At 45.6% G+C, this 12,464-nt stretch overlaps 1 protein-coding gene across 2 annotated transcripts in view; it reads right to left on the bottom strand.

The window, feature by feature from the left end:
• Positions 1–12,464, bottom strand: part of SLC24A2 (solute carrier family 24 member 2) — a 244,830-nt gene that overhangs the window by 41,349 nt on the left and 191,017 nt on the right. For both annotated transcript variants that reach the window (XM_021682423.1, XM_021682422.1), the window contains one exon: positions 2,313–2,411. In XM_021682423.1, coding sequence (XP_021538098.1) covers positions 2,313–2,411 — 99 coding nt within the window. The remainder of the gene's footprint in view (positions 1–2,312; positions 2,412–12,464) is intronic.

The raw sequence follows: 12,464 nt of genomic DNA on the forward strand, positions 1-12,464 counted from the left end.
TTCCAGCCCTAATTCTCTAGGTGCGTTGCGTGCACAAGCCTGCCAATGTCTGGGTGGTGAGAGCCTGGCCTTCTCAAAATGCCTGGAGAATGCTCTTCTGCACATTCTACACCTGGGCATCCTATGGCAAGCAAGGCGAGGGGAAGCTGAACAAGTAACAGAGGGAAACATCTGTCATTCCTAAGTGCGAGATAACATCTGCCTAGCATGAAGCCACAGGTCAGCAGGTACAAATTCCAGTTTTGCTCTGGGAGTTAGAAGTGCCTCCAGGGTCATGGTGAAGCCCTGGGACTCTCTGACACTGGGCATCCCAGACCAGCCTGGGCTCATACTCTGGTTCTACTGCTTATGCTGTGGGACGCCTAGCAAGTAATTTAACTTCTCTGAGATTTAGCTTCCTCATCTGTGAAAATGGGGTGATGTGCTAATACCACTAACAACGATACAGTCAAAGGGTATGCCTGCGAAATAAGAACATGCATATAAAGCACGTGGCACAGAGCTGGGACAGAGCAAACAAGCAAGCAACAAACTATTCTGATCATTATTATAGTCACTGCCTGGCACTAGACGATTTCTTTTGGGGGCTCAGAGGAGCACCTCACGTGATCAGTGATCAGCACCACCAAGGTCTGCCATGACTTCAGTGGGAGCAAAATAGAAAGGTGCTTAGAGCTTCTGGCTCTGCTGGGACCCCGCCACTCAGTTTAGGAGTGACCAAGTGAACTGTCTGGTAACTTAGTGGGTGTGGCATGGGCCATGTCCCAATCTTCTTGGATTTCAGGAGACAATGAAGCCGTGGGGGTCTGTGTCAGGCCTGCCGAGAGCATCATCATGCTCCTCGGTCTCAGATACGAGCTGTATCGGGCCACTCATAGAGTGTCAGAATGTTTGTTTCTAGTAACTTCCAAAGGACGACACATTTTTATCACTGGAAAATATTTTGAGAGTTACATAAAAATGATTGGGCTTGAAGTGGCCACATTTTGGAAATCACAGGGAAATGTTTCTGTTTACTCATGTATTTAGTGGTGGGATACAGATGCATAAGTATATTTAAATACAAAAAGCCACAGAAGCTCAAATGTATTTTATCTTTCCATGTTTTTCACAGCAGCAGTGTCATGTATGTGGTGTTCTGCTTTATGTGGCTCTACCAACTATTCCTAATACGCTTGGTCCAGTCATGAAAAATACCAAACACCAAGTACCTGGGGAGATATTAAAACTGGGTTTTGGGGTGTCTACTGGCTGAAGTGAGACAACATTGAGATCAGCCCACGATGGCCAAACCTGACCCTACCAACATGGGATGATCAGGTCCCAAAGTGGAATTAAGATGTTCAAGAACAGAGGTGAACTGATGAGAAGAAACAGCCCCTGCACACAATATTTAACATCTCAGCTTATTCCCCTCAGGTTTTTCTTTTCATACCCAATAGAATCTTGACTGTTCCTCGGCCAAAGGTTGTCCGGGAGCCAGAAGTCAGGCTAACAGGAGAGGCAGAAACTCTCCTAAGGAGTGTCCCGTATTTTGAGTGCAACACTGCTGCATTTTGTCTGCAGATCATTGCAGTTTCTTGGGCAACGGCATCGTTTGTAGCAGAGATCCAGATTAGGTTAAATTTAGCCTGAATTTAGGATTAGTGGGTTATATTATAGTTGCAGACATGAGAGGAGGAACATCATGTTCCGAGTTAAAATAAGATGTCTGAATGTCACGATCTGGTTCACACGGGAACTCAGAAAAAGCCAGCCCAAAGAGACCTGGGCTGCTATTGCTGAATTCTTGAGAAAGGAGAGGTGGTGTCACCTCGCAAGGACCCCGTCACCCAGTTCAGGAGTGACCAAGTGAACTGTCTGGTAACTTAGTGGGTGTGGCATGGGCCATGTCCCAAGTATAGCATGTCAGTATCTGGTTACCAGGCAAGAATCTCAGAAAGGATACTCTCACATTTTGTTAAACATTAAAAAAGACAGGTGTATGTGTGGGTCGTCCTTCTGTAGAATTCCTGAAATGAAATGATTTTCTACTCTTCAAGGGAAATGCCTGGTTAGAAGCTGGTTTTACTTTAGGTTCCTCAGAGAATCATTTTACTCTTCTTGGAGTTCCCCTAGAGTAGGTGACATAGTGTATCCATTTATGCCCTGTGCCCCCCAGGGAAAATGGGCTCTTGCGGAAACCCAGGAATGGGCTGAGCCGCAGGGTTGCGGGTCTGCACCGAGTCAAGGGGCCCACGCTGGGTCCTGCCTCCCCACGCCCCTCCGAGTGCTCCGGGAAAGGCATGGGATGCAAGTTTCTCTGCACTCACCCACGTGATTGGCAGCGCCGTTCTGCCTCTCGTTCTCATCCACCTGGCATTTCTTCTTGGCAATCTTATGGAGAATAGAAGCCTTTTCTCTGAACCTCCCTGAAGCAAGAGAAAGCAGTGGAAAAGGAGACACAATGAGGAGGACGATAAAGAGAGGGGCTCTCGGAAAATGCGAGGCACTGGCCCAACAGGCACGTGGCTTGCACAACTTTCTGCTCAACCCAAACACCCTGTGCCCTGCACGAGGGGTACGTTCTTACCTTTGTGGATTCTTTAGCCCAAATCTCTGTTGAGAATCTCAAGCCACCAGACCACAGATGAAAGGTTTGCCTTGGACCTCCTCCCTCCCTCCCGCTTGCTTACAAAATAAAGGAAGGCGCTAGTCATCGCTAAACCCCCCTCTCCTGCTGAGATCCAAAACATGTCTAAAGACACGGTGCTGCTCTGGAGACAGCCGTTTCTCTGGAATTAAATGTCCATCCCAGAACTGGCTTTCGACCATGGAAAGCCAAGCCCAGGGGTCCTTTGAGTTGACTTCGGTTTCCAAACATCTATCTTAATCAACACTGAAGTTTCTAAACGAGCTGGGAGGATGCATCCCAGCTCTCCGAATTAGCTGAGTCAGCGGCAATTAAAGCATCAAGGAGGCATCTGCTTCCACCTGGGGATTTAGGGCAAAGAACGATCAACTGAGCACAGCAAGTAAAGTCTGTTGGTGATGAGCCGCTTAGGGGAAGGTGCTGGAAAAATACTCCAAATTCTCAAAATCATCATTTCAAACAGCTATACCACAAGTAAGACACTTAATTTCTTCTCCATTATTGACATAATTAATGGTTACATGCATGCAACAAGCACAGGAAAATAAAAAGCATGCAAAAATGTAGAAATTAGTGAAACATAGCCCATTTTGCTTTCTTTTTTAATCCTTGATCCCCTCTGCACCTCCCCTCCCCCACCCAGGAACATTCAAGGTACAAAGGAGCCCATTTTAAACGGACTGGTTCTTGCCTAGATTCACATAGGATGAGCCCTTCAGTGCACCACAAGCTCTACAATGTTCTCAGTAGGGATTTGTGTTGGCTGGATTCTCTAGCAGCGTACTAACGTGGGAGCTCATTTTACCTTTCTAGTTAGACCCAAACGGAACCAAACCAAACCAAAACCCAAACTTTCTTTTTTGGAGGGTCTCTTTTCTTAGGATGGGACATGGTAGGTTGACATCCGCTTAGCTACCCCCCACTCACGGATGGAAGTCATGGGGTGTGGTCATAGCAGTGACTTTCGTGACTGGGTAGGGGTGACAGAAGCTGGAAGCTAGAGTGGGATCAGCTGATTCCAATGGTGAAGGTGACCCCAGATGGAGCCCTTTCTGCTTCCCAGCTCCAACAGTCCTAAGCCCAGACACCTTGCTACCACAAAGGCGGCCTCTGGAACGAGAGCGCCTCGGTGTAGGCAATGAACGTGCACCAGAACGCACATTCTCGAAGGAAACAGGAAAGGAAATGTAACACAGAGCAAAGTAGGCTGGCATGGGGCTTGGGCTTCATGAGGAATGAGGAAGAAGGATGAGGTGACAGGCGCGATGTCCATCTCTGAGGGAGCTTGAAGGTCAGCGTTGAAGGTCTCTGAGGGAGCTTGGAGGTTCAGAGAAAAGGTCTCTTGGGGTTTAGCCCTGGGGGCAGCTTCCTTTATTTTGTAAGCAAGCGGGAGGGAGGGAGGAGGTCCAAGGCAAACCTTTCATCTGTGGTCTGGTGGCTTGAGATTCTCATACCATGCTGAAAGGTATTTTGAATTCAGCTGTTTTTATTTAATTTCTGAGGAAAACTCTGGGAAGAAAGGGGGAGAGAAAAGAAAGCCTGGGGATTAGGAGGAGGAGGTGAAAGGGAATAAGAAAGGCCAGAAAATGAAGAGAAAAAGAAGGAGTTCAAGGAAGGAGGAGGGAGGGAGGGGGCTGTGACTGCTTGCAGTTGGCAGGGTGGGTGCCAACCTCTCTCTTGGCTGCCGAACCTAGTCTTATCTGCTTCTCCATACTCTGCAGTCCATAAGCCCCGAAGAGGGGTACTTCTTGTGGAAGACACTTCCAAGAGGTCCTCACATCGTTTGCTAAAAAGCCCAGAAGACAGAGAAAGAAGTTCTGAAACATAGAAGATGGTGCTTCTACCAATAAACTCTTCAGTGGTCTCAGGGTCACTGTTTGAACTTAGAACCTTCTAAAGCTCTGTGAAGATGGGCAATAATTGCCATTTAACAATTACATAAAAATGATAATAAAGCAGGAAAGCATTCAGAAGGCCAGACAAATAAACCTGTGGAAACAACCTGAAGTAACCTAATCTAAGGAATGCCCCAAAGTCCGGAATCACGGCAGAGAAAATATTTGACAGGAAACCGCTGATCGCCTACTGTGTGCGGTCACAGGAGTATTTTCAGGGCTTAGATGTAGACCAGAGGGAAATGATGAGAAAAGGCACCCCAAAGCATGGAAGGGTCCTGCCACTCATGGGCTGGCTTTCCCAAATCCTCTAAAGGCAGGCTGGGACCATAGGATAGGAGATGATTCTAGACTTGGGATTTCGTAGGTTCTCAAACATTTTCACAGGTCAGCGAGGGCTTTCTATATAGCATGTCCCGACTTATCCCACTGCAGCAACACTTGAGATTTTCTAAGCTGCTGAAAGGTGGGAGGGGTTGGCTCTCTTTGTTTTCTCTTGGGGTTTAGCCCTGGGGGCAGCCAGGCAATGCTGGGAGGCTGGCTGAGACCTCTCCTTTCTACTCACTTCTTCAACTTCTTTAATTCAACCTTTGTCCCAGTTAGCATGACCTGATTACCATTCTGCATTCCTCCGCAGCCTAAAAGGATTTTTCTCTTAAAGATGAGTTTCTAGAAAAGCAGCAGTTGAAATGCCACCTTCAGAATTCAGCACTCAGGTGTGCTCCTCGAGGGTGGTGGGGCAGAGCCTGACAAAGTAAGGCAGCTCCTTTCAGCCCAATGGACACCCCAGGGATCGCCACAGGGCGCCTCCTGAGAAGAGTTGTGAGGATGGCTGAGCAGACAAGAGTAGGCATGCGGTCCCCGGGGCAGAAGCCAGCACAGAACCTGTGATTCTCAAAGTGACCCTCTCTGTGCCTTGGGGTAGGAAGGAAAGGCACCTTCAGGACCTATGCAGCCTGATGCCACAAACCGGTGAGAACACCAAGTAGGCTGTATGTGTGTTGGGGACAGCACAGTATTGTGGTTAAATTTTGGACGTGACTTAAAGGCAGGTAGATCTGGGTTGAAGCCCTATCTCTTTCAATGACCACTGGGCGAGTTTTGGTTAAGTTCTTGAATATCCCTGAGCTTCAGTTTTGCCATCTGTTTAACAGGGATTACAATGGCATTGGCTCATGAGTTAGACGCAAGGCTTAAGTGAGAAAATGTGTGCAAGGGGCTTATCACAACACCTGGCATTGGAAGAAGTCTGTAAATAAGAGGAAAAAGAAAAACAAACTAACGAAAACCACAGAGGCAAGGGTGACATGGCCCCGAGTTGCCTTAGGAGAATTGTTGGCATCTTCTCTTCTCTCAATGCAAACATGCAAGCCTGGAGAATTAGCTACACCCCGACCCAGTGGTTTAAGCCTAGTGGGACCGGTGTTCGGGTTTTAGTGAGTCCTCCGAAGTCAGTTCCAAAACTGATTAGGAAAAGGATCACTTTGCATCTTCCTAAAATTGAGAGGTCAAGGTGATAGAGCTGCCATTCTGTGTTTTAAACACTGATACCTTTGTGATCTGAAAATGGAGAGATGGTGATCAGCTTTTCCCCATCACCTGGGAGGACAGAGTTCAGGCAAGGAATTACTGCTGCACCATTATCTATGGGCTCCAAAGAACTTCCTGATGTACCAGGGGTTTTAACTCCTCTGTGTCTCAGGCTCAGAATTTTAAAACGGGGCTCATACACCCTTCTCATACAGCTGTTGGAAGGCTCAATGGGTTAACAGACATCAGGTTAATAATACACATGGCCTCTGACCTACATTAAGTGCTCAGGACGTCCTTCCCATGAAGTGTTGAAAGTACAAAGATTAATATTCACAACAGGATTACTGTTTAGCCACCTCAGGTGGGGCAGACCTTGGCGGGAAAGGGCCTGCTTCCATAAACTATTTTAGGCATGGACTCCATGTTGGCATTAAGGGCTGACACAGAGGGGCAGATTTCAGAAACGACTGTAGCTCTGTGCCTGGGGATAAAGGATGAAGACATTTTTGGGTACTTTTCAAAGTGAGGGAAGGAGCGATTTTTAACATGTTTTAAGGCAACCTTAAAAAAATATATACTCTGTTGTGGTGCGAAGCCTTAAAGTGTTGTATTTTTACATAGCGACAGATATTTGTATACTTAAAATCTCGGAAATAGCAAACTCTGCTCAAATCGTGAGGCACCTACGTCAAAACCTAGTACACAGTTTTAATATAGTTTAGCTTGTTCTGAAATTTGCAAAAGAATACCAGCTGAGTGTCCTCAGGGGAGCGTGTGTTGAGGGGGTGGTAGGGAAGAGCAGAATGAAAGATCAAAGCATAAGGACCTAATGTGACTAAGAACAAATTTTGAGAAACAATCAGGAATCAAAATCCTTGACCCTATCACCCAGACATAAAAGAGAAGCCCCAAGCTGCACAGCAAAATAACCTTCAGGGGGTCTGTTCACACAAAGGGAATGAAGTTTGTTTCTGTTCTGCTGTTAATTAATTAAACCAGTCCCTGGAAATTCCTTCACCTCTTTCCCACCAAGCCTGTAACAGGCAGTGTTACAAAGGAACTCTTTGGGTTGGTGATCAGATTAACTCCTAGCTGCTGCAGAACATTCTGAGCCTCAGCAATGCAGAAAAGGGACAAAAGAGATATATAGATGCAAAGGGGAGCACACCTCAGTGAACAGACCTTGGATTGGGAGAAGAAAAGAAAAAATGAAACAGAAGGGAAAACTTGAACATAGTGCTTTTACATCTATTTTTGTGTTTTCAGTTCTGCCTTTCCCGTCTCTGTCTTTGAAGTTTAGGATTTGGCAGGTAGCTTAGAAAGCAAAAGTGCAGCTGGACGTTCCTCTTGTTTATTCATTGCCTTTTTTTTTTTTTCCCCCTGGAAGCAGAGACTCAAGTTAGAGAGGCCATCATCACTGAGAAGGCATGCAATGAAATTGATGGGGCCATAAGCAAACACTGCCCTTGGGGTCAGCTTGGGCTCCTCTCTTTCCCTCACAGCCCACATGCTATCCATCAGCAAACCTGGTACCTCTGCTTCCAAAATATTTCAGAAGCTGACCTCTTCTCCTTCCTCCCTCCTAGGCCCAGCAACCGTCCAGTCTACTCACTAGTCTCGCCTTCCACCTTTACCTCTGTCTCCCAGGCTGGTCTCATCCCAGTATCCTTAGTGATCAATCAGATCATGTCACTCCTCTGGGCAAAATCCTACAGTGGCTCCCCAGGTCAAAGTGAAAGCCAAGGTCATTACCAGGACCTGTAAGGGGGGTTTAGCCACCGAGGCTGCCCTGCCTCATCCTTGCCCTCTCTCCAGGCTCACTCTGCTCCAGCCATGCTGGTCCCCTTGTTGTCCCACCTCAGGGCCATGGCATTTACTGGTCCCTCTACCTGGAATGTTCTTCCCCCAGAGATCCATTGTGTTCACTCTCTCAGCTCCTTCGAGTATTTGTTCAAATGTCACCTTCTCACTGAGGCTTCTTTGAGGAGCCCATTTAAAATTGTAGCCTCTCTTTCTCCAGTATTTCCTATCCCCAGCTTGTTTTCTCTAACATTCGTCACCATCTAACATACATATTGATTATCTGTTGCTTTCTGTTAGCAGCCAAGCTCCACGAGGGTAGGGATTTCCATGGGTCTTGTTTTCTGTGGTATCCTCAGAGCCCCATAGGGCTTAATAAACCCCTCTGTTTGGGTTTCCAGGCAAGTAGATGAGGCAATCACTCCTTAGTAGGCTTCTTGTTGGCTAATGACCTAAAGTAAATCATTTCACGTCTACCCAAACCCAAGGCCCCAGTGGGGCTGAGCCCTACCTGTGGAACCCCAAGAACTTCCTGAGGTAAACAGGAGAAAATGGGGTGGCTAGGTGTCCACAGCCCAGAGATGGAAGACAGGGGTGTGTCAGTCATCCCCTTCCTGCACATTGTGGGGGCTGACAAGGTGGGTGCTGAGAGGGGTCTTTGTGACAGGGGAGGTGCAGAGAGCACAGTAGGGGGCAGAGAAGGGAAAGCAGGGCTTTGGCTTCTCCTTCATTATTAAGATGCTTCTCATCAAGACCTAACTGAAGGCCCGACCTGAAGGTTTCTTTAATGATACTTCACCCCTGTCCTTGAAGCCCTCCTTCCCAAGTGGAAATCCATCACTCCAATGGCACTTTGATTATACCTCGTCACAGCCCTGATTCCAGTTTGCTGCCCACATATCTGCTTTCCCATCAGACAGCAGGCTTCTCTGGGGGAAGGGACCTTCTCTCACCATCTTGTGTCCTTCAACAAGCATCTTAGAATAGTGCTTGGCACATCATGGGCACTCACTGAATTCTAGTGAAGTTCTCCCTACGTCAGCTCTCTTCGGAAGTGTGAGCTTAAGTGGGTGCAAGTCATGAACAATCTTCCGCTCTGCAAGTATTAACCAAACCTGCGCTGTGTACCAGGCAGTGTTTGGCGAACAAGGTAGATCTAGCTGGTGCCCTGTAGAGTCACCGCCGAGAGCCAGAGAGACAAAAAGCAAGGACTTAAGATTCATGACGGTGGGGGCCTTCTCGGAAGGGTATGGAAACTCACAGAATAGGGAATGTTCCAAGATACAAGATATCACTTAGCAGCTTGAAGGAATAAACTCCTCTTCATTCTATAAACTGTCCTCATGGGGCAGCTTCTTCATCTAATAGGATCTGGTCTGACTTTTATTGTTTTTTTTTTTGTTGTTGTTATAAGTAAGTTCTATGCCCAAAATGGGACTTGAACTCATGACCCTAAGATCAATAATCGCATGCTCTCCTGACTGAGCCAGCCAGGTGCCCCCTGATTTTTATTCTTACAAGCAAAACATTGCAAAAATTTTCACCTTAAGCAAAAACGCCAAGACCATAGAGTGTATTTATTCCTATATTTATTTTGGAAGACAACCTCTAAACTATTTTTTCTAATTTTTGTGAAGCATCATGTAAAACCAATTATGACTACATTGATATTAATGGAAATTAAACCAGTATTGTAATGTTTTGTAAAATGTCTTTAGTAAATATTCTGTGAATGAACCATATAATAAGGGTAATCAACATAATTTAATTGTATTTGTATAGACATAATCATAGGACTAGCTTCTGTAATTAATGAGAATACATACATAATTGTATCTCAACTGGTGGTCATCATGTAATGAAATGAAGCAGCCAGATTTCCTTATTAAGGCTTTAAAAAATAATTTCCCTAAGAATGACCTTCAGAATCACCCATAAAGAGTGGATCTGTCCGCATGTGAATTGATTCTATCATCTCCCCTGGCAGGGTCACCTTATCATTGGAAATGTGGAGTGCTCTCATAAATATTTTGGAAGACTTCCAATGCTTTTCAAAATTTGCTATCTTAAAGATTGATACTTTGTCCTTTATTCCAATTTCTCGCGCCTGCAGGGACTTTGCCTACTCACTCATCTTGAACCTTCAATCCTTCGTTAAGTCTCTCCACTGGGAACCTTTCTCTTGACTTTAGGTTTCCTGCTGGCACTGCCCTCTCTTGCCTTCCCTTCACAGCCAAGCCTCTGGAAAGGTCAGTCTATGCTGGAGCCTCAGAATCCTTAGGGCTCCTTCGTTCACTTCTTCACTCTGCATCTGGCCTTGGCAGCATCACTCCACTGAACCTTCCCTTGGCCACTTTTTGCCTCCACATGACTGGGTCTCTCAGGGCCTCTGATATTCTTCACCCCTGTCCTTGAAGTCCAAACTGGTTTTCCAGGACTCCTGAGAGTGACCCTTAAGCCGCTATTCCCTAGGCTCCCTCCTTGCTCCCTGTCCCCCATGCCCCACATTCTCCCAAAGAACCCAATGGACTTCCACCTGAATATCGGTGATTCCCAAGTCAGATCTCTGGCTCTGATCCTCTTATCCAATGGACTTCTGAACACTTCACTTGGAAGCCCCCCCCACCCTCTGACAGTTAAACTCAATATGCCCCACACTCCCACACATCATCTTTTTCCTGGGAATGCGCCTGTCTCCTTGAATTTTCTATTGGTGATTTCCTCACTCCCAGTGTTTTCCAGCCATCTTAGAGATCCCCCTCACACCCCACATTCAATGAGTTGCCAACTCCTTCTGAGTCTACCTTTGAACACTTTAGGTCTAACATTTCCAGCCTGGATGTTGATTACAGTCTCTTAGCTGCTGTCCCAGTTTGTAAGTTACACTTCTAGTGGTTTGGAATGCCCCACACTTGTTATTTGCTTGTCTTACTCCTTTTTAAGACTGCTTTAATGCATCTCATCTTTCAGGAAGCTTTCCCTGAGTCCCTTTCCTGGGCTGGCAGGGCACCCTGGTACTTTTCTCTATCACAGCACTGATACCTGTCCTATCATACCCATTATCATAGACCCGCAGAGGCATTTTACCAACCTCTCTCCAGCGAGCTGTGGGCCCCTCAAGGGTAGGGATGCCATTTCTCATCCGCCCCCCAGTGCCTACTGCTTCAGCTGTCCTTAATGTTTATGAATATAACAACATTAACACAAACGACAAAGGGAGTGTGTGTGTGTGTGTGTGTGAGAGGTGTTTACAGTGCTTGTTATATGAAAATCTATTCATAGTTTAGGTTCCTTCTGGGGCAGAGAAAAAAGGAAGGACCAGAAGCACAGTGCAGAAAACTCACCAGGCGCTTTTCTTGGTTAATGCGGTGATTAAGCCTCTAAAGTCTAATAGTGTTTACAGTTGGTATTTGTCTATTTCAAGACTCTTTTAATATATATATATAATCCAATCAAGTTCAGGCAAAATTAGAATTTTACAAACCAAAAAACTTGCAACGGAGACTAATGGCAGAATACGGTGTTTCAGGAAAAGAGCCAATTTACTGACCTTAGCTGAAGTTGACACTGCTGGAGAGCTAATGTTCTTTATCATTTTAGGTCACCTGCTTTATTATTTTAGGAACTTAATTTTCTGTAAATTTCTATCTCATAGACAGAGATACAAATGGCTCACACACACAGAATTCTCAAAGGGGGTTCTCTAATCTCAGCTTTGGAGTTCTGAGCCAGGTAGGGGTTGCTGGATGGAAGGTTTGAATGTCTTCCTCTTGTTCCCATCCTTTGCACCCTGCAGATATCTAAGAGATAAATGACTAAAGAATCACTTTACTAGGCAGGTCAGATCTCAAGACTTGCCAACATCCAGCCCCACTACCACCTGAGGCGTGCAAAAGATCTCTGCAGAGTCACTTTTCAAAGCCCCTATCTTGGGTACGTCTCTGCAAGTGGGTTGTGACATCAATGTACTCATCTGGGCAAAGTTTTGATTTGCTCACAGCACCTGACAAAGAGTGGGTGCTCAATAAATGTGTATTGAATGGTTACTCTGACTTGTATATAAAAACCAAGCTTAAACAGTTCTTTCTCACGATGAGCCTATATATTATCCAATTATTTATCTTGATGTAAAGTGAAAGACTTTAGATTTGGCTGACATTCATTCAGTAGCAGCCCCTAGATCATGTACATGCATCATCTCCTGTCACCTGGATTTCATGTGTCTGGGAACTGTCAATTAATTTGAATTCCTACTTCTTAGTTTATTGAATCCTCAGTGTTACATTGTAAACTGGTGTCTGTAAATTTCATTTGGAAGCATGGGTTTGCAACAGAAGTGCCCCGCACATGCTGAGCATTCTTAACTAACTGCTCCTGAGGGCTTAGTGGTCCATGACTAAAATGAGATGATTCAGTTCATTTCAGATTTAATCAAAAGAGAAACTTACCATGCTTAATTGAATATGCCAGCCTCCTGGTGTTACCGATTCCCACTTTTTTTTTTTTTTAAGAGAAAGCTTCATGGGGGTGGGAAATTATATCATTAACTTATAATAATAGTATTCAAGTTTGACTAATGAAGGCAACTTAACATTTTCAGCTCT

This window comes from Neomonachus schauinslandi, chromosome 13, assembly GCF_002201575.2.
Source record: "Neomonachus schauinslandi chromosome 13, ASM220157v2, whole genome shotgun sequence".
Classification (NCBI taxonomy): Eukaryota; Metazoa; Chordata; class Mammalia; order Carnivora; family Phocidae; genus Neomonachus; species Neomonachus schauinslandi.